The sequence below is a fragment of the Spea bombifrons genome, chromosome 2 (assembly GCF_027358695.1).
Source record: "Spea bombifrons isolate aSpeBom1 chromosome 2, aSpeBom1.2.pri, whole genome shotgun sequence".
NCBI lineage: Eukaryota > Metazoa > Chordata > Amphibia > Anura > Pelobatidae > Spea > Spea bombifrons.
The window spans coordinates 128662032-128682707 of NC_071088.1; the positions used below are offsets into that span (position 1 = coordinate 128662032).

The 20676-nt window shown below is 41.8% G+C and overlaps 1 protein-coding gene across 3 annotated transcripts; it reads left to right on the plus strand.

Annotated features, from left to right (window-relative positions):
• The first annotated feature begins 205 nt into the window (after positions 1 to 205).
• SLC35F2 (solute carrier family 35 member F2) lies at positions 206 to 20460 on the plus strand. Of its 3 annotated transcripts, none has more exons than XM_053456462.1 (8): positions 206 to 544; positions 15151 to 15326; positions 15626 to 15753; positions 16528 to 16687; positions 17129 to 17285; positions 17629 to 17681; positions 18149 to 18303; positions 19670 to 20460. In XM_053456462.1, exons 1-8 carry the CDS (start codon positions 426 to 428, stop codon positions 19877 to 19879), a joined length of 1158 nt encoding a protein of 385 aa, XP_053312437.1. In that variant the 5' UTR covers positions 206 to 425; the 3' UTR covers positions 19880 to 20460. The 3 variants fall into 3 exon arrangements, with proteins under 3 accessions (XP_053312437.1, XP_053312438.1, XP_053312439.1); XM_053456463.1 differs by lacking the exon at positions 206 to 544 and adding an exon at positions 11008 to 11254; XM_053456464.1 differs by lacking the exon at positions 206 to 544 and adding an exon at positions 13799 to 13915.
• Positions 20461 to 20676: the final 216 nt, after the last annotated feature.

Below are 20676 nucleotides of genomic sequence, written 5' to 3' on the forward strand. Positions count from 1 at the left end.
AACTTTGTACTGTAATAAAAAGATAAATAGGTGGGTAATTTTTTGTTTTGCAATTGGCATTGAGAACCAAATGTAATTTTTGTGCCCGCCGGTGATTGGTTTATTAGGAACATATAAACATATATAATAGGGGTAACCATGACTGATATAAAGAGGCGAAGGAATTCTGCCTTTGATTATTCATTATCTTCTTAGCATTCTCTAGTCAGGTTATTCAGTGACCAAGAAGAAAAGAGCATTCTATGCGGCTGCCTAATCTCATCTGCATATATCTCCGCTTGGACTAGGCACATTTGTGTGCTAATCATGTAACGTGCGGTTAATGATTCAGCAGAGACTATGGCTGGTCATGGTTCCCACTGCGATCTAGCATTTGGCCCCTGACTCCATGAGAATCTCTGTTTTTCGCTGGGCTGCTAGACTGGATGTTGGGTGACCATAAAATGGAAGTTATAAATACCCACGAGAGCTCGGTGCCCCCTACTCCTGGCAGAAGAAGCCTCACCCAGACCCTTCTGAAGGCCAAAAAGAGAATATGCAATTGGTAAGTACCCTATGGACAATAAAATATTGGATTAGCAAGGGGTTACCTATGCCTGGATAGGTGTAATGGGAGTCTTAGTCCCCGAATAGCATCCTTTCTCCCTTTACAGAGATTGCATATCTCACAGGTTTATGTGAGGACAGTCGGAGAATCATGTTTGATTGGATCTGGGTTAACATTTTATGCACATCTAACTTTCCCTCTAGATTTCAGCTCCTATATATTTTTGCCTCTGCCCAACAGGCACATAAAGTGGGGTACTCCACGAAAACAAGCTTATGTGGCTAATAGCCAGTGATATGGTTAGGATCGGGGACATTTAATGGTCTCAGGAATGCAGGGGATTCATAGAGGAGGCTTATGATATAAAGAATGACTCTAGAGGCTTTGCATATATCCCCGCTTCTATTCTCTGGCCGGGTTAAACAAATATATGGAGGTTTCACAAACCAGAAATAGACATATTCTCTCAGGATGAGTCTAAACACTCAAAAAATCAGCAAAAAAGCATTTTAGCATGGTAACCGGCACAGGGATTTTTCCAGCTATGGTCTTTTTTTTAACCCCTGCTGTACAATAGCAATGGCGTGATAATAAAAATACAAAAAGGAAAGCATATAAGCATATAGCATATAAATACTATTTAACTGGACCAAGACTCAATAGTCATTTATTAAGGTAAGAATGATGCATTCAGTTGATGCCTTTGCTTTTTTAGCAAAGAAGAATATAAAGATATAACAGATTACAAGGATGGGATTAGTTATAATTTGTTAATCCTGCGAGACATCAGATTGCCACTTTGGCGTCAAAAAGTAATGTTACCCTTTTGGGGCACAATAGAAAATCTCAATAAGGGGTGTTTGCCTTTTTCAAGATGAACAGCAGGGATGGACTTGATGGTCTTGTGTCTTTCTTTCCACCTAAATTCCTACGTTACTATAATTGCCGGTCAGCCTTTGTTAGTCTGCAGGGTTATAGTCTGAATTTACGAAGGCTGCATATCACTGGCTAGATCAGAAAACGAATGTGCTGTTCCTGACATAGATCCACGCATTAAATAAACACAGTATAAATGCCCATTCTGTAAATTTAAACTGGGATATGTCCTAACACATGCAATGGTTTTTATTTTTGCTATGCTGCTGAAATTAATATCCCCACCAAGAATTAATCGAAATGCTGTAGCACCAGGGCATGGGTTGGCAAACGAGACAAGGCGGCAATTGCCACCTTTTATCCTTTTTTTGGTATTAAATATTTCGATATGGTCATATCATAAACTCCTATTAAAAAGGAAAATGACCATATAGTAGTAAGACTAATGCAAATCCACGAGCATGTTCCAGCATTTATCAGCTTTAAAATCTATAAAATCAAGTTAAAGTGGTTAATATTATTACGTTTTATTTGTGCAGGTACATGTTATGTAGCACAGAGTAATATAAATTAAATGACTTATCTCTGCCCTATTGCTAAGTTGCTGGTTGCAGTTGATTGGCTCGGGTAGCCTTTGTAAGAGCGAGTAAAGACAATAATGATAATCTCAACTTTTTAAACTAATTACCATCCAAACACCAACTCTGATTAACAAGCAAAACATTTTAGGCCAGCGGGGAATAACCAGAATACATCTTTAATGTGATTACCATCAGGCTTTAATAATCTTTACATCAGGTGAGATTTTACAGGCGTCTCACTGTACAGTGAACAGTTTTATGAATTTATGCACTTTGAGCTTAGAATTACTGGGGCTGTTTTTTTAGTAAAGTTGGTAGTGATGCCTTAAAAAGAAAAAAGTACAATTTGATAAAATACTGAAGACCCCCTTGGTCCAGATTTTTGCTTTACTTCCTGTTTCTTTGTGTCATATAATCTTCATTTGGTTTTTGCTTAATTTCAAAAATTCAATTGATTGGGTTTTAAAAAAAAAAAAAAAAATTTAGAAAAGTACCCTAAGCTGATAGGGAACTCCTGGGTTCAATAAGCAACCCCAGCTGCGGTGGGCTAGTTCATTGGGAGGACATACACAGCACAGCATAACACACAATGCACCCCACACACCTCGCGCATGCCTGCATTTCTTCCATGCATGCGCGCATTTCTCCGAGAGGCCTTGAAGACACTTAGCAATCCATACGTAACATCTGGGAAGAGAAGTATGAATTTCACTGAGGGTACAGTGTCTTTGGAGAGGAAACGTGGCAATAATTTTGAATATCGGGGCTAAGTTCCATTTTCATTGTGGAAGGAACCTCTTTTTTCCTATTAATTATCTAGCTTTCACCTGTCAAGAAGGTGGCATTTTGCCAACACATTTGTATTGAAAATGTATCAATTCTGGGGTTATTGCTCCAATCTTCCAGTAGATGGCGGTAGTGAACTTAAATTTACATACACTACAATTTACTGAAAAACTAGTTTACCAGCCCTGCAAATTCTTTTATTAGCTTTATTTACCTTTTAATAAAAGTTACATTTTTTTTCAGACTAGGAAACCTTTATCCCCTTTCATCTTTTTTTGCTATTTATAATAGCGATTTTTTTTATTTCTCTCTCTCTTTCTTTTGAAATACTTTGCTAGAGATCCATAGACCCCAGACAGATCTCTTGAAACTTTGATACCATTACCGGGGGCTTTTCTTAAAGTACGGTATTTATTTCATTTTTTAATGATAGGGACTGTGAATCAGTGTCATAAATTAGAGTAATCCACGGTGGAATTGACATTCCTAGGAAGCTTAAGATCCATTTTAAGGTTAAAAAAAAAATACTTTCAGCACATGTCTTAAAATGAGTGCAAAGATCATTGTCACCTGAGTAATCATACATGAGAGTTTCACGCCTCCCTCATGACCTTTGGAGGAAAAAATAAAAGATCAACAAATATCAAGCCAGCAGTTCATTCAAAACTATACATTTAAAGGCAATCAAATGCTATAACCCGAAATGTTCAAGTGTGTTTGTGTTAGCATGATTGTGTATGTGTTAGAATGAGTGCGTATGTGTATGATTGTGTATATGTTAATTATAACTCCTATTATCTTCAGCCAATAATAGATTGATCAAATTGTACCCTGTAGCCTCTGGTTTAAGTGAATTGCAGGTCACTTAATGGTGAAGGTAAACTGCCAACCAATGTATTTTAGTAATAACTACAAGGTACACAATAATATGTAGACATATGAGATACTATTTTTTTAAGGTATAAAAGGAACCCTGTGTTTTTTTTTTTTTAGAAGGTTGTGTTAGTAACAAGATGCAGTTTTGAGCAACTTTCAGTGGAAAATATAGTGTTTGGTGGTTGTAGCTCCGCCACCTCTATAGCCAAATCCACAGCCCTGTAGTGAATGTCAGAAGGATCAAACCATGCAGCAATAAAAGCCGATCTTTGTAGTCTGTGTGGTCTTCTATAACCACAAAATACAGCTTTCCCAACAACCTCAGCCTGCACTTATTACTGGGTGTTTAGCCACCCATGTTTCCAGAGACGATGTGCCAATAAATAGTAGCTTTATGATTTGTCCATAGGGGGGTTTACTACCTCTCCATAGCATTAGGAGTAACACAGTGCTGGCATCACTTCATACTCTTGTTTAGTAACACATGCCCGATTGAGGCGGGACAGTCCCGATTTTAGGTCTCTGTCCCGCCGCCCCGACTACCGGGATACCTGGAAATTTCCCGGTGGGCCGGGCGGCCGGCAGACGAACACTCAAAACAGCCGCTGAGCAGCATTGAAAGCCTCTTCCGGCCGCCGGCGCCTAATGAAATTAAAGGGGCTGGCATGCACGCCCGATGCCCGAGCCGCAGCTGTTCGTCCCACCCCTTTTAAGACGTGGGACGAAGTGCTGAGGCACGGCCATTGGTTGGCGCGATGCGTGCCAGCCCCTTTAATTTCATGAACGCCAGCCTCCACCCGCTGCCCCCAGCAGACACAAGGGAGTCAGAAGCAGTGGTGAGTCGGGGGGGGAGTGTTATATGGGGGGCATAAGGCTTTTCTGAAGGCAGAGTGCCCCATGACATGTCTTTCAACCCCCTTTATGCCACTCTGCCTCCATAAATGCCCTTAACCACCCTATATGCCACTCTGCCTCTAGAAATGCCTTATACCCCCCTATATGCCACTCTGTCCCATGATATGCCTTTTAACCCCCTATACATGTATATGTGTGTGTACAAGGGCAGTGTAAATGTATGTGTGTGTATAAGGGCAGTGTCCGTGTATATGAGTGTGTAAGGGCAGATTAGTGTTTTTAAATATACCGTACTTTTTATATTTGGGGAAATATAGGTTTGTATACCTAGTTCTCCTAATTTTAATAATAAAATAATCCAGAAGGAAAAGAACTGTGTGGATCCTTTTACTGCCTGGAGTGGGTTCAGAAGGAAGGCATCCTTTTGTTTATACCCCAAGTGGGCACCCTGAGCTGTTTATATAGAGCCTGTTCACGGCTCTAACTCATGTGAGTTTATTCTATACCCCATTAAATTATAATTGCATTTATGGGTTACACTATGATCTCTCTGTGTCTCAATTTACAGGGCTAAAAGAGAGGTCTAAACCACATAATATGCAAGTATATATATACAGAGTTACTCTAAGGTTGTGTATTGGGGCATGTGCGCTTACACCTTTATGTTTATTGTTAAGGGCAGATTACGTGTCTATATTTTTCTTTGAGGGCAGTGTACGTATATGTGTGTGTAAGGGCAGCGTATGTGTGTGTGTAAGGGCAGTGTATGTGTATATCGTGTGTAAGGGCAGTGTACGTGTATGTGTGTGTGTGTGTGTGTGTAAGGGCAGTGTATGTGTATATGTGTGTGTGTAAGGGCAGTGTATGTGTATATGTGTGTGTGTAAAGGCAGTGTATGTGTATATGTGTGTTTATGGGCAGGTGTGTGTAAATGCAGTGTGTAGGGGTCCTGGGAGGGAGGCTTACATTAGCCTTTTTTTAATAAAAAAAAAAAACTCTGCTGCTGTGGACACCTGGCTGGCTGAGAATCATAGGAATTTTAGTTCACAGCTTTACTGCATCTGCAGCTTTACTGTTGCTGCACCCATGACGCTCAGCCAGCATCATGGAAGTAGTATGTCTGGCTGAGCCTTATAGGAATTCAGTTTAATGTGTTGGTTATTTTTAATATGCATGACTGTGCTGACAAAAATGAAGCGTGTTTTAAGTGGCGATGCAAGCGTGACATTTTAAAGTGCAATTGCTTGTATTGGTGAGTCTGCGAGATTAAAAAAAAAGTGTCTCTCTTTCACATTTTGAAATGTTGGGAGGTATGGTAACAGAAAACTCCAGCCATTACTGTCAGAAACATGATCCGTGGACTCGTGTATTTGCTGTTCCCGTGTTTTTATACGCTGAATCAGTGAGCGTACTTAACAATGCTGCCGCTCATGTGCCGCTTGCAAATTTGTGTCGAGCTTCCACAGGAATCCCATGGAAAAATTCTGTGTACTTTCATTAGATCCAGCGATGTATACAGTAATGTAGCTTACTATGGTTTATTTCATTTTATTCCAACAAACTTCCTTTATCTGCAGACCTGGTGGCTGACATCGCTGTCACGCGTGCTATTTTGGGCCACTTTCTTTGTATAAACAACAGACTGAGCGGATTCTTTTTAGCAATTCTAATAAAATGAATTCCTTTATAGATTGTTGATCTATTTTGATTCCCTGTGGATCACTGTGGTGTGTGTGTGGAGTGTGGATGTGACTTCACATCTTAGTATGCCGTACCGAACACGACACATGGAAGCAAATCAGCATGAACGACTCAAAATTGTGACTGTCCAATGTGAATTGGGATAGTTGTATGGTATACTTTTTACATCTCTAGTACATCCGTTTTTAAAGGCGGCAACTCCCATCATGCTCATCATTGCATTTAAAAAAAAAATGTACTTATATAAATTAATATGTTTTTCTAGGTTTGTGACAAAGGTTTATTGTGTGTATTGGGGGGGCTCTTGTGAAACCACAATCACTTTGATTAGTAGGATTACACTTGTGTATGTGCCCACAGAGGTAAGGCGACAGCATTTCTTTTTATGTAGGCTGCCCACTACACAAACTTTTTATTTGATGTTCACTTTTTTGGTGGAGCAGCTCTGTGCAGACGACAGAAGTCTCACATATTAAACGTGTGAGACTTCACCAGAATGGGCCGATGGCAGCCCCACTACACTGCTGAAAGCTTACAAGACCCTAAAGTGCAAATATCCTGTGTCCACTTATACATGGTTAGCACAGAAAGGGAAAAAAGAGAAGTCCTTGCACTTGTGCCATATGCTTGCACTCTATTTACATGTAAGTTTTACAGGTCAGGGAGCACAGATGTCTTCATTCTACCTTGAAGCATGGCCAGCATACGAATACAACTGTTTATAATCCTATGCCCTTAGAGTATAGAGATTTGGGTTTCCCTGGGTCATTCTGTGACTGGCAAGTACCAAGTACCTAGTAATAGTATGTTGGGTGAAGCCCCGCCATCGACCTGTGCAGTCGCCATCCTTTATTGCTGAGCACTGGGTTATGACATCATATCCTTGTGTTCTGCCTCATCAAGACATGCAATGCCAGGTCCCGCCAGGAGGCTGCGCCCACAGGCCTTCAAAATGCAAATGGGCTGGCTGAGGAGATCAGAGATCACAAATAGAAGAAATCTTAAGGTATAGTCAAATGTCCCTGGCACTCCTACTATAGAATAATGATTATTAATGTAATCTGTGTGAACACTGTTTACTGAACGTATGGGGACACCTGACATCACACCTAGTGGGACATCCCATGCAAAAGCCATGAGCATTGATATGGAGTTACCCCTTCTTACCTCTGCGATTTATAGTAGCTTCCACAGGATTTTGGAGTGTGTCTGTGGGAATTTGTGCCCATTCAGCTAAAAGAGTATTTGTGAGGTCCGGCACTGATGGACGAGATGTCCTGTCTTATAATCAATGATTGAATTCATCCCAAGTAGTAGTAGTAGTATAGCAGTATAGTATTGTAGGTTGAAAAAAGACTTTAGTCCATCAAGTTCAACCTTTCACGGATACCTAGTTCTAAAGTTGAGCCAAAAGAAGGCAAAAAAAACCTACTAGGGGCAATTATGCCACAACAGGGAAAAAAATCCTTCTTGATTCCATAGCGGCAATCAGATTACTCCCTGGATCAACTTTCTAATACGACTGTCCTTTTAGCAGTCGTGCCCCTTTATTTTATGCTTCGCCAGAAAAGCTCCCAGACCTTTCTTAAAAATACAATGTCCTTAGGCAGAGAGTTCCGTATTCTTATTGTTCTTTCTGTGAAGAACCCTTTCCTATGCTGATGGTGAACTCTCCTTTCCTCAAGTCTCAACCGATGGCCCCGTGCCTTTTGTAGAGACCTCTTGGTGAATAATAGGCACTTTGCATTCTGGTATGTAGCGTTCTTATGGCAGACTTCCAGACAGTTAAGCATGATTCCACTGCTACAAAGTCAAGTGTCGGTGGGCTTTACCCCCCTCCAGCCGAGGCTAGGCAATCTCCAGCTTGTGTGCAGCTGCTCCGCTTGCATTTCATGAAAGCCCCCAATGCACAGAGCTTGCGCCGATGTACCTTCCAGAGCCAGTTTGGAACTCTACAGTTACCAATGCTGCAAAGGACAGGAGATTTTTGCACACTACACATATCAGCCCCGTTCTGTGAGTGTGCGTGGTCTACCGCTCCGTGGCCAAGCTGTCTTTCCTGCCCCTTTGTATCTAAACACCCGACCCTCTAGTTTGAGATTATGGGCTCTCGTTCTGGCATTTCTCCTCCTTTGCAATAAACTTTCCTCCTGTACTTTATTAAATCCCTCAAAGTATTTACATGTTTATATCACATCTCCTCTCTCCTCCAACCTAAATGTATCGATATTCCTTGGTGTTTCCTGAAATGTTCTATCCTGTAAGCCATGCATCATTCTTCCATTCATCCATAATGTCTTCTGGAGATGGGATTTCCAAATCTGTACACGTTTCCCTAGATGAGGTCTGGCCAGAGATCTGTAAAGCGGTAGAATGGCCTCTCTCTCTTTTTGCTACCAATTCCTCCAGCTATACAACGGTGCCTGCTTTTTCTGACTGCTTGCCTTAATGCCCTCAGAAATGATTATGGATAACATTGTGGGCATAACCAGCCTTTAAGGACCCAACAGAAGATGATGTTTTACATTCCGGGAATGAGTAATAGACAGTTTAAAGGTCTGGATGAATCCAATGTTTGTTCCGTTGAACAGGTTTTTGGATCAAAAATAACTGAAATTTCACAACCATAATTTTACCTGAATATAATCATAGGTGGGGTTTGGGTATAATTATATATATATAATTAAAGATAGACATATAGATTTGCAGAAACACACCTGTGTCAGCCTTGTGATGTGGAACATCATTTATTAATAAGCAAAATGTGGCTCCATATAATTGGCAGGTATACCAGGGTGGGAACATTTGCCTAAAATAGGAAAGTCGCTGAGTTAATAGATACCGAAGATCTTGTCAAGTACATTTTATACTGGAATTATTAAAATGTCTTAAAAATGGCAAGGTTTGTAGGGTAAGAATTTGCCTATATACGTTTTCAAGCCAATTTATTTCCAGATGTATAGATTGAAAGCCATTCTCACTCGTACAGCGCTGTGGAATATGATGGCGCTATATAAAACAAATAATAATAAAAGACTTTCCCCATAATATCTTTATGCTGTCGGATTCTGTGGATACCATCGCTGCTTCCCTAGGTCTCAGGGCCCCCATGTGCGATAAGGTTAGCTTGGTTGTCTTGTAGATTGGGCTAAGATAATACAAGAAGAACACATACTCATGCACTCATGCTAACATACAGATATCTGAAATTATGCAAAAACTAGAACTGTGCTAAAAAAAACAACACTTGGGAAAACTAGAAAGACAAAATTTGTTGGGAGAGCCCCTTTAAGAGACAGGATAGCAATATTGTGTTATATCCCAGCACTAATCAATAAGGATGGTGGACAGCGGCAACGCAGAAATGTGTTTATAATTGTGTAAAAACAATGATTGCATAAAAATATAATGCTGTCTAAAATTAAAAAAAAGGGGGGCTCCAAAGGATATTCTTGACTGGGGTGCCTTTGGTCTAAGACCAGCCCTGATAACATCTTGTGCATCCATGTAGAGGACATTGTTTTCTGCAAATTTGCATATTTAAATAAAATAGCACACCTGAAGAAGAGACATAAAGTTGTCCTAAAAGCTTGCACTCTAATTCTCAATGAAGGGATCACCTATTAAAAGATCGAGGTTACTCTGTGGTGACCTCCAGTGGTGGCTTAAGGTCATTACAGCAAACTGACACTCAACTAATGATGTGAGACTGGCCATTCAAACCTGTACCAGGATCATACCTCCCAACATGTCTAATGGCCTAAGAGGAGGCATAGATAGAGGCAGGCCTAGGGGGCAGGTCTTTGCATGACTTTTTACCATTTCGATAACTATTTATGTAACTGGGTAAGGCATAGAATAATGTATTTTAAAAAGTTTTGCTGTTTTATATAGCACCATCATATTCCATAGCACTGTACAATGGGTATCATATGCATTTACTAAGAGTGATTTGAGTAATGCACCTATGGATGGTGAATGTTGCAAGAGCGTCTTTCAATTCAAATGTAGTATTTTTGTGTTAATTCACGCCAGAACGCATCATATTGCGGCGGTAATCAAGCTCAACATCTTGGGGCTAACATTAATATTGACAGAGGAAGATATGAGTGCAGGAAAAATCTCTGGGTCTCCGGGTGAAGCGGCAGATTCTCTGGGTCTTGGGGTGAAGGGGCAGATTCTCTGGGTCTCGGGGTGAAGGGGCAGATTCTCTGGGTCGCCGGGTGAAGGGCCAGATTCTCAGAGTTTCTGAGTGAAGGAGCCGATTCTGGGGGTCGCACAGTCTGGGTCTGACTTCTTCCTAATCTACACTGCTGAGATCATATATAAAAGACTCCCAGCTCATGCCTTTTGCTACCAGGATGTTATGGTTGATATCCCTGCTTGAATGCAGGTGACAAGTAAATGTATCTTTAAATAATGACAAGTAAATGTTTCTCCATGTGGAGAGCTCCTATCACTCCCAGCCACTCGCAGGCACGGGAACCGCGCAGACCGCTGTGGACCACAATAGCTGGAAGGCCACCTGTTCCTGAGAGAAAAGGTTGGATGTGGAACATCCAGTCATTGTTACAGAGTACTAAACACCTGAGAAGAGCTCTGATCACAGGGCATAATCTTTATTTACCGGCTCTTATATTCTGAACAATAGAGGCTATAGCAATATTAAGTATTTTGTGTTTAGAACTCAGGTGGTACTGATGCTTCCTGGTGACGTCAACCTGTTTCCCTGTCCCGCCCATCCAGGATACCCAATCAGTTTGGCTCCCGCACACATGGCCCACTGGGGGAGTGGGCTTCCCTTCTCAGTCTGTGGGCGCCTCGGCAGAGTGCTGCCCCCCCACTGCACATCCTCCGCGCTGCAGCCGTACACCGAGCGCAGCCACCTCTGCCCGGTGTATGTGGGCAGCTGCCGTACCCCGCTGGGCAGCATGGAGGAGGCAGAAGCCAGTCAGCCCTCTCTTGGGCACCCACCGCTTAACGCAGCGCGGTGGAAGCGCCTGAAACGTGTCACGGGCAAGATCTTCTCATGGTATGTGAGCGCTGGGGAGGGATAAAGCAGGTGTTTTACCAGGTGGGACAGAGAGGACCCCATTGGCTGGTGGAGTTCAGAACGCTAATGCATAGGGGAGAGCAGGGCAGGTGGGCATCAAACCAGGAAAACGTCACAGGGCTTTACGTCATCCGCACATGCTCCTGTATCCCGTACGGGCTCCCCATATACTGGAGTTCATTCAGTTTCCTTGTGACTTGGGTGATTATTCACTAAATCGTTTCTGGGATCTCTCACCATTACACGTCCTCTGCATCCCTGCCCCGACTCCCTGACTTGCCTGATTTGCCCCCTAATGATGCTTAATGTGGTGAGATGGAATGTTACATGTCTCTGGAGCTGACTCTTTAACCCCTTGTGTGCCGTGGGCTTATGCTGTTTTAATGTATGTACCCCTGTCTGTTCCTCGCAGGCTCTTTATCTTTCTGAGAATGTGGTTACGATGTGTATGTGTGTATGTGTGTATATATAATATATATATAATCATGCTTACCCCTGTATGAGTGATCCCACTGTACAGCGCTGTGGAATACGATGGTGCTATATAAAACTAATTCTTGTATGCTGTCTAAATATTTTGTGTATTCCCAGCGTGATACACGGTCTCGCTATAAATCTCTCTCGCTGTTACGTTGCTGGCTTAGCTCTGTGTTGCCGGTGAATGTTGTTAGAAAACTACCGTCCATCTCCGTGATCGTAAGCGGGCGATAAATATATTAACTGCCACAGAGCAACGCATCAGGGTCGTAAGGCATGCAGTTCCTTTACATGGAAACATTGTGTTATTGTTTATTGTGTTATTACACTCTACTGGTAATAGAGAGCTGTACCGGGTATAATAATACGGAAGAAGAGCTCTAAGTAGTCTTGAAAACTTGCAATCTAATGCAGTTCACATAATTAAAGAGACATTCCATTTTTATTGTAAAGAACCAGCAGATTCCGTAGTGAGCAATTACAGCAATAATACAACACATGTCCATGTTACGACATATCCGTACACAAGGAAGAGAGCACCCTTTCCCTGTGAGCTTACAGTCTATTTGGAGGCTGATCTAGAACGAGACCGAAAGTGAGGGCGAGGATGACTTGATTGTCTCGAGGCTCGTGGTGAAGGTGGGACATGGTTTCTTTCCAGGATGTGGGTTTTTAGGGAGTGTTTAACATGTACAGGCTTAGTCGTGAAGGGGTTAAAATAAGTAGGAGAGAGTTTAAACAGAACGGGGGCAGAGGAGAGATCCTCTTATCCGGTACATGGTGATTATACAAAGAAATATGTTGGGAATGATAGGAGAGAGCAGAGCGCTCCAGGTTAGAGATGGGGAAAGCCACGAGTTATCTTCTAGGAGAATGTTGTTTACGTGCCCCAGAACCCCGAAAGAGCGTTGGAGAAGAATTAAAAATAATCCAACTTTAATATATATATATATATATATCTATCTATATATATGTGTATGTAAAAAAGAGAACGAAATACAATCCGTTGGCAGATCCCGGATCCCATGTCTTTAAATCTGAGACATTTCTGCTCTAAACAGCATAAGAATATCTATGAGCGCACTTTTTTTTTTTATATATATATATATATTTTTTTATAAGCGTTATCTGAAGAAGGATTTGGGGAAGTATTAAGAACGTTTCCCCTATTTAGATGCCCGCTGATCTCTTGTTTGTTTTTATGTCACCGTGGAGCTAATAGTGGAGGTCAGTAGGAGGAAGGGATGTCGCGGGGTTGTGTTCATTTTAGGGCACGCTGAGGTTTTTATAGCTTTTTTTTAGGTCTTTTCAGTGAAGGGATGGTGGGAAGTATGGTTATGTTGCAGGTCAGAAGTAGTGGCCGGACAGAGCGAGGTCGGTGATAACGCGGAGACTGTCCAGAGGTAGCAGAGAAGCGGGTCAGTTTGGTGGCCATCATTGTGTGGGGGATGCCGGAGCCGATCTGTAATTATTATTATTATTATCTTTTATTTATATAGCGCCAATAGTTTACGCAGCGCTTAATACAATACATATATTCAAGGGGTATGACAAGACAAGAATTTTCAGACTAAGACAAACCGATACATTAGGTGGAGAGAGGTGTAATGTAATAAATTGGGATGGTAAACCATTGCCATATAAACTATACATGGAGAGTAAAGAAGGAAAAACAAAGATACAGAGGGAGAATTAGTCAAATAAACCCTGAAAGGTCGGTGGAGAGAGAGGAAGCCAAAGAAGAAAAGAGAGATGATGATGATGATGTGCTTTCCTCTAATTTAATTCCGGTCTAATTTGTCCGCTCGTCGTTCGCTCAGGAAGATTTAACTAATTTACCAAACTACGCTCTACCGGCGTTCCTGAGTTTAATAACGTTTGGTGCTGATGCTGGGCGGAAGGACTGTCTCGCTTCCAGTTCATCCCAAAGTTGTTTGGTGGGGCTGCGGTCAGGAATGGAGATCTACCGCTCTGTGGGCTTCTAGATGTTTCCGCTTCACAATAATAGCCGATACAGTGAACCGGGGCAGACATTTCACCAACTGACTGGTGGCAAAGATGGAATCCCATGACGGTGCCCCCTATAGAGTCACTGAGCTCCTCCGTACCACCCGTTCTACTGTCAATGTTTGTCCATGGAGACGGCTGTGATTGTATGCACCGGTGAGCAATGGGTGTGGGTGAAGCTCGGTAATTATAGGAGGGATGTCCGCGTACCTGGTCATATAGTGACTCTCATCACCTGCTCAGGTATAAAACGATACAGGGCCAGACCACAGAGCGTTCAGCTTTACATGGATTGGGGGGTCGGGCAAAGACTCTTACAGCGAGTGTCGTTTAGGATATATACCCCAGAGAAACTTTCACTTTTTGGCTCGCAATGAAAACTGTGATTGTACTGAACAAGACATTGGACGCGTAACGGCGTATGAATGCATGCAGCCATACTCCATGTTGATACAGTAAGACTCCGTCACCACACACAGAGTATCGATCCAGACCGTGTAGCGAGTATCTATTCAGCACCACATTTTGTGTTTATCACTTGGTTTATTATTTTCGCTGATGGCTGCCCAGTAAAAGAGTTGGGCAAACTAATTGTATATCTTGGATATATATTCCATTTATATCACGTGGTGCCGTCATTCTCTTTTCTTCTTCATAGCTTTTGAGACCCTGGTTCTTACAATGTGAAAAATATACTTTTATTGGTCTTTATGACAAACGTGGCAATACCCCCCCCCGGTCGCAATTGCTCTCAATATACATATTACAATATACATTATCTCGTATACTGGTGCAGGAACAGAGTATTGCTGGGTCCAGCGGGGGATAATGGTGAGGGAAGTTCATCGCACCTGTATGGGGTCTGTCGGGAAGTTGTCACGCAGTGAGGTTGAATAGACCGGGCTGCCTGGTTGCCGGACAGGGAAGTTAAATTCCGTTCTCTTCCCGTCACTGCGTTTTCTTTGAATTTTTTGGAATGCTCACTGCCAGAAAGCGATTGTAAGAATAGAAAAGAGGGAAATCTAGGTGCCGTCAAGGATACATTGGATACAACTAGAGTAAAGTGCTAGGACATCAAGCCCTGGTGCTTTCCACCGTGCAGAGAAGCAATGATCTGTCCTCACCTGTGATCAAGCACATTGAGACCTGGCTGCTGATCATTCTGTATTGACTCCTGGCAAAAAACACATCAGCGAATATAAGATTTTTCTTACTTGCTTGTTGCATGATAATGGAAACGCTCGTCGAATGCTCTTTCTTTAGCGTTGGTCTAATGACCGCTTAGTACTACGTGTAGCACAGAGCGCGGGTAACTTCGTATTGTAAATATACTGCTGGTCTGCCGATGTTTGGGGTCCTGCTTTAACCCTTTCTCATTGATTGACTTGCAGGTACGTGCTGAAGACCATCGCTTTGGGGCAGGTGCTGTCTCTGTTTATATGCGGCACCGCGGTGACCAGCCAGTTCCTAGCAGAGAACTACAAGGTGGACACTCCGATGCTACAGAGCTTCATCAACTATTGCCTTCTTTTTCTGGTTTACACCGTGTGGCTGGCGTTTAGGACGGGTGCGTATATCGCATTTCTCATCCATCTGTGAAATACAGTAGATATTAATGTTAGGAACCAACCGGTTATCGGTTTCATTTTGTGGTTTGAAATCCAGTCCTTCACCTGAAAGCAGATCTGTATTGAAGCTAAATTCAGGCGCATTTGTTTCGGGATCTGTTACCGTTCCATATGTGATCTTACAAGATAGGATTAAGCAGTTGGATGGACGGTCCTCAATGGGGGTTGTAGACTGACCATGGAATAATATAAATTATTTATTATAATTATCTGCTATTTATTTTTCTTTATCACACAGGAGAGAACAGCCTTCTATACATAGTGAGAAAGAAATGGTGGAAGTACATATTTTTAGCCATCGTGGATGTTGAAGCAAACTATTCCATTGTTAAAGCCTACCAGTTCACCACAATCACGAGTGTGCAGGTGAGAGTAAAGCTCGAAAACGGGACTTTTGGTTATATCTGCTCATTCTGGTGTAAAGCTGCTGATTGTCCTATTTTATGGTTGATATGGTGATAAGACCACCTTTACAAAATTTGCACTAGAATGTTACTTTATTTAAAAAGTGACCCATAAAACCAGATCAGGCTAACACACATCCGTTATCAATGTGTAGTGTGGATAACTGTAGATCTTCACAGTTAAATAAATCAGTCAAATTAGGCATTTAGTCTCTCCTATGTAACTATACAATATGTTTCGACGGCAAGAATTTGATTTGACCCTTCAAGGTGCATAAATCAATATTAGATTATACTGGTAGATTAACTATGCATGTACATAATTTTACATACAGAAGGCAAGCTATACATTAAAGAAGTGCTCTAGCCTTATTCCCATGCTAAATTAATATTGAAGTCCATTTTGCAGTCGGTGCAAGTGTTCTTTACTTATTTTGAGTTAGAAAATGAGACTTTTGTTTTATTTAACCCCGATAACTAAATAATGCATTGGAGTCCATGCAATATGGACAGATTTGTTGGCACTTAAGAAGTTAACTTCCACTTCTCCTAGTCTAAAACTGCAATTAAAAGGTTAAGCGTCATTCAGGAAGGGCAGACTAGGCGAGCTATAATTTATTTTCTGCCGTGGCTGTCTATGGCTGCTGTGCTTATGTTTAAGCAGTTCTGTTCCGTGTACGTGAATGAATGATGTCCCTGTTATAATCGGTCTCTGTCGCTTTTTCCAACCATATAGCTCCTGGACTGTGTTGGGATCCCTGTACTTATGGCTCTTTCTTGGTTTATTCTTCGCTCGAGATACAGATTGATCCATTACATTGCTGTTGGGGTCTGTCTGTTGGGCGTTGGGACCATGGTCGGTGCAGATGTGTTGTCTGGGAGGGAGAGTGGCAAAGGTAAGGGCACTGGGAGCGATGTGACGAATGAAAGGTACTTGATTGTGGATTAAGATGTGCCCAAAACTAGAAGCTGTGCTTGCTATCATTTTTTTCATTATTGTGCATCGTATTAGCCCAGCTACAAATCACCCCCAATTTTAATATGAATTTATTTAGACATAAAAATCTTGTTTTCAGTAAGTAACGGGCTACAAACTTGTTCAGGTCATTTTTTTAAACTTGTATTATTTGAATACCAATCATATTTAAAGGAACAAGGATACCTTATTCAATAACATAAAGAAACTAAAGAAACCTGAACCTCTTCCAATTACAAAATAAATTGTTACAATAAAAGTTTCCATACATGTTGATCGCGTCCCCTTAGTTGGTTGGTTTACTCCTCTTTCCATTAGTCGTTACTCATTACCCGTGCTTTCTTTTCCTTGTTCTCTGCAGCCAGCGACATGTTAATCGGCGATGCCCTGGTGATTCTTGGCGCCTCTTTATATGCGGTGTCCAATGTGTGCGAAGAGTACGTGGTGAAAAACCTAACTAGAGAAGAGTTCCTGGGGATGCTCGGCCTGTTTGGCACATTTATCAGCGGCATACAGCTGTAAGAGCCTTTATCCATCCTGTGCTGGGTTCCCAGTGGGCAGATACTGGATATCTGTATTCTGTTACTGGGAATCCCGCCGTCTCCTTTCCAACATGTTATGCTGATAACCATTTACAAGAAGAGACATCTTGATTTCTCTTTAAGTTGTGGCTGTTCAAGAGAGGCATGATGATTTAACAACGTGCTGCTGATTTACTATAGTGTTTTTATTATTGTTTCAATCATTAAGTTATTCTCAGTTCAGCTCAGTTTGATGATAATACAAATCCGAGCAGCCGTATGTTTGATGGGCCGATGTGTACCTGCTAACTTCACCACATGACTGTTTCTTGTTTTTAAGCATGGTTGTGGAGTACAACGCTATTGGCGACATAGAGTGGGACTGGAAAGTGGGTAAGCACTGTGAATAATGTATGTTGTCGCTCCTATTGTCATATTTTAGTAACGGCTCCCTTTCTGGCTAACTGAAATGGCACGGTGCTAGATGCTTGTGAAAGCTCCTGGCCTGATTCCGTGTCAAGTGGTTATCCCAACGGAACAAAAATTTAATGTCATTTGCCTAACTAGAATCTCTACCGAATGATATAGATATACTACCCTTTGCCAACCGTGCTGCATGCTTTATAACAAATCCTCGCCCTCCCTCTCTCCTCGCCCTCCCTCCATCTCTCGTTTTGAAATGCTTACCATTGGGGGGAGGGGGATGTCATAATGAAAGTAGACTAAGTTGTGTATGCCGTTTGCGGTTATATATTATACATTTGTTAATGAGGTTTTACAGACATAATCTGTGCGTATTATCCAGTATGCGTATCTGGAAGCCCTGCTCGTGTACCAAAAGTGTATATTCTGTATTTCAGGGCTGCTGTTTGCGGTGTTTGCCCTATGCATGTTTGGTCTCTACAGTCTGATGCCTGTAGTCATGAGAGTCACCAGCGCTACCTCTGTCAATCTGGGAATCCTGACGGCAGATTTATATAGTCTCTTTTTTGGCCTCTTTCTGTTCGGATACAAGGTAAGAAAAATGTTTGTCAGAAGAAGAGACCTCTGAGGTCCTGAAAGCTTATGAAACTACACCTTTTTGGATGTTTTGTAAAACTGTCACTTATGAGAAATTTACATTAATTGTTGCATCACAAAGGCTTTATGTTAGAATTGTGTAAATTTGTTCAGTTGTAAAGTAATGCATTGAAAAAGATCTTAACATACACTTTATGCCCAAAAGTATGTGAACATTCCTCCTAATTACTCAGTTTTGATATGTATAAAATCAAGCCCATAGGCAAACTTTGCCTCTTCGTACCGAAGAGCTCGGTAACTTTAAACAAGGCCCTGTCATAGGATGACATCTTTGCCCCGCATGTTAAATTTCTACCCTTTAAGATCTGCCCCGGTTCACCGTAAGTCCTATTGTGACGTGAAAGCATCCAGGAGTAAAAAAAACGCTCAGCCGTGACTACATGCATTCACAGAGCGGGGCTGTCGAGTAAATATCGCCTTTCCTCTGAACCATCGCTCGCTACAGAGTTCCAAACTGCCTCTGAAAGGCTGGGGGCTTCATGAAATGCGTGTCCACGGCCGAGCGGCTGCACACAAGCCGAAGATCACTATGCTCCATACCAAGCATTACCGTGGGGTGGGATAAAGGAGACAGCCACTGGAGCGGATGCCAGGAGGACGCTATCTACCGGAACGTATGGTGCCTGCTGTAAAGATGGATTAATGGTCTGGGGTTGTGCAGCCTTTAGTCCCACTGAAGCGTAATAATAATGCTTCATCACACCAAGACATTTTGGATAATGATATGCTTCTAGCATTGTAGGAACAGTTTGGGGAAGATCCTTCTCTATCCCAGCATGACTGTGCCCCAGCACACAAAGCAAGGTCCATAAAGACATCGTTGGTTTGGTGTGGAAGAACTTGACCGGCTTCACAGAGCCCTGACCTCAACCGCATCAAACACCTTTGGGATGAACTGGAACGGATATTGTGAGCCGGATGTCTCATCCAACATCATCTGACCTCACAAAAACTGTACTGGATGAATGGGCAAAAATTGCTACAGAAACTCCCCAAAATCTTGTCGAAAACCTTCCCAGACGAGTGGAGGTTGTTATAGCTGCAAAGGGGGTCCAACTACATCTTAATGCCTATGATTTTGGAATGGGTCAGGTGCCTACATACTTTTGGTCATATAGTGTAAATGGTCTGGACCTTATAATTATAGAAAAAAGAAATTGCGGGACTCCCAATCAGCTGCTGTTAACAGGATAATAAGCCATATATTAAATCTAGCAGAAAATGTTCCATAGCGCCATAGTATTCCATAAATGAGACATACAAAGTAGTATATAACATAACTTTTCTTCTTTTTGTTCCAGTTTTCAGTCCTCTACATTTTGGCGTTCGCCGTGATCATGGTAGGTTTCGTCATGTACTGTAGCACCGCAACGTACAGGGCCGAGCCCTCGCCAGAAGACCGGACTAACCAAGGGATTGAGAACCAAGCAGTGAAAGATGAAGAAGCAAACGAGGAGCCGGCGACATCCCTCCATTATATTCCTTCAGAACTTTCCGCCAGCATGGACTGAGCCGAGCTCACGCTTGCCCTCCCACCGCCAACTTTAAGCGTTTGGGAAACGGGCCGATGAAGATCTTGTCTTTTTTTTATTGGAGAGATTCCTTTATTTTGTAGACTGAACTTGGTTTTTAAACATTTATATGTTTTATATATTTTAATGCAATAGCGACTTGATCCTGAAACAAGGTCCTTCTCGTTTATTTTAAAAGATTGTTTCAGGAAGGAGATTATTTTTTTAAGACTTTTCATGATGCGGTTGTCTTGAAGCAAAGTATCACGTTCTGGATTTAAAAATCATCATTGTGGTGCTGTTAATGGTCTTTGGTTGCAGACCCCACACATGACTTTTATCCCTGTTTTGAACTATTTGTAACTTTGTAACTTTTTTTTTAGCAAATTTTAAATAATTTATGTGTGGGTTCTCTTAGCACTAGGAAGACATCACTGCCTCCTTGAACTGAGTTCTCTATCCCAAAACAGGGAGTGTATCTGATAAGGGATGAAATAAAAAAAAAAAGGGCATTTGACATCACATAATGAATTCAAAAGAAAAATGTAAAATAAAAAGTGTCTTTCATAGGCTTTGGATAATGAGTGTGAGCTGTTGCTGAATGTAGTTTAACCCTTTCAATATCAACCACATAGGGGAAATGCGCTTGGCAAGTGGGCACCAGCTGCCAACCACACGTTCCGTAAAAGTGTCTATAGTGTAGTGAGGCTGCTGATCGTTATAGACGGCAGCGTACATTCACACTAAGCTCAGGGGGTCTGTTCAAAGAATAGTTAGGGTAATTAAGAAAAATCTAA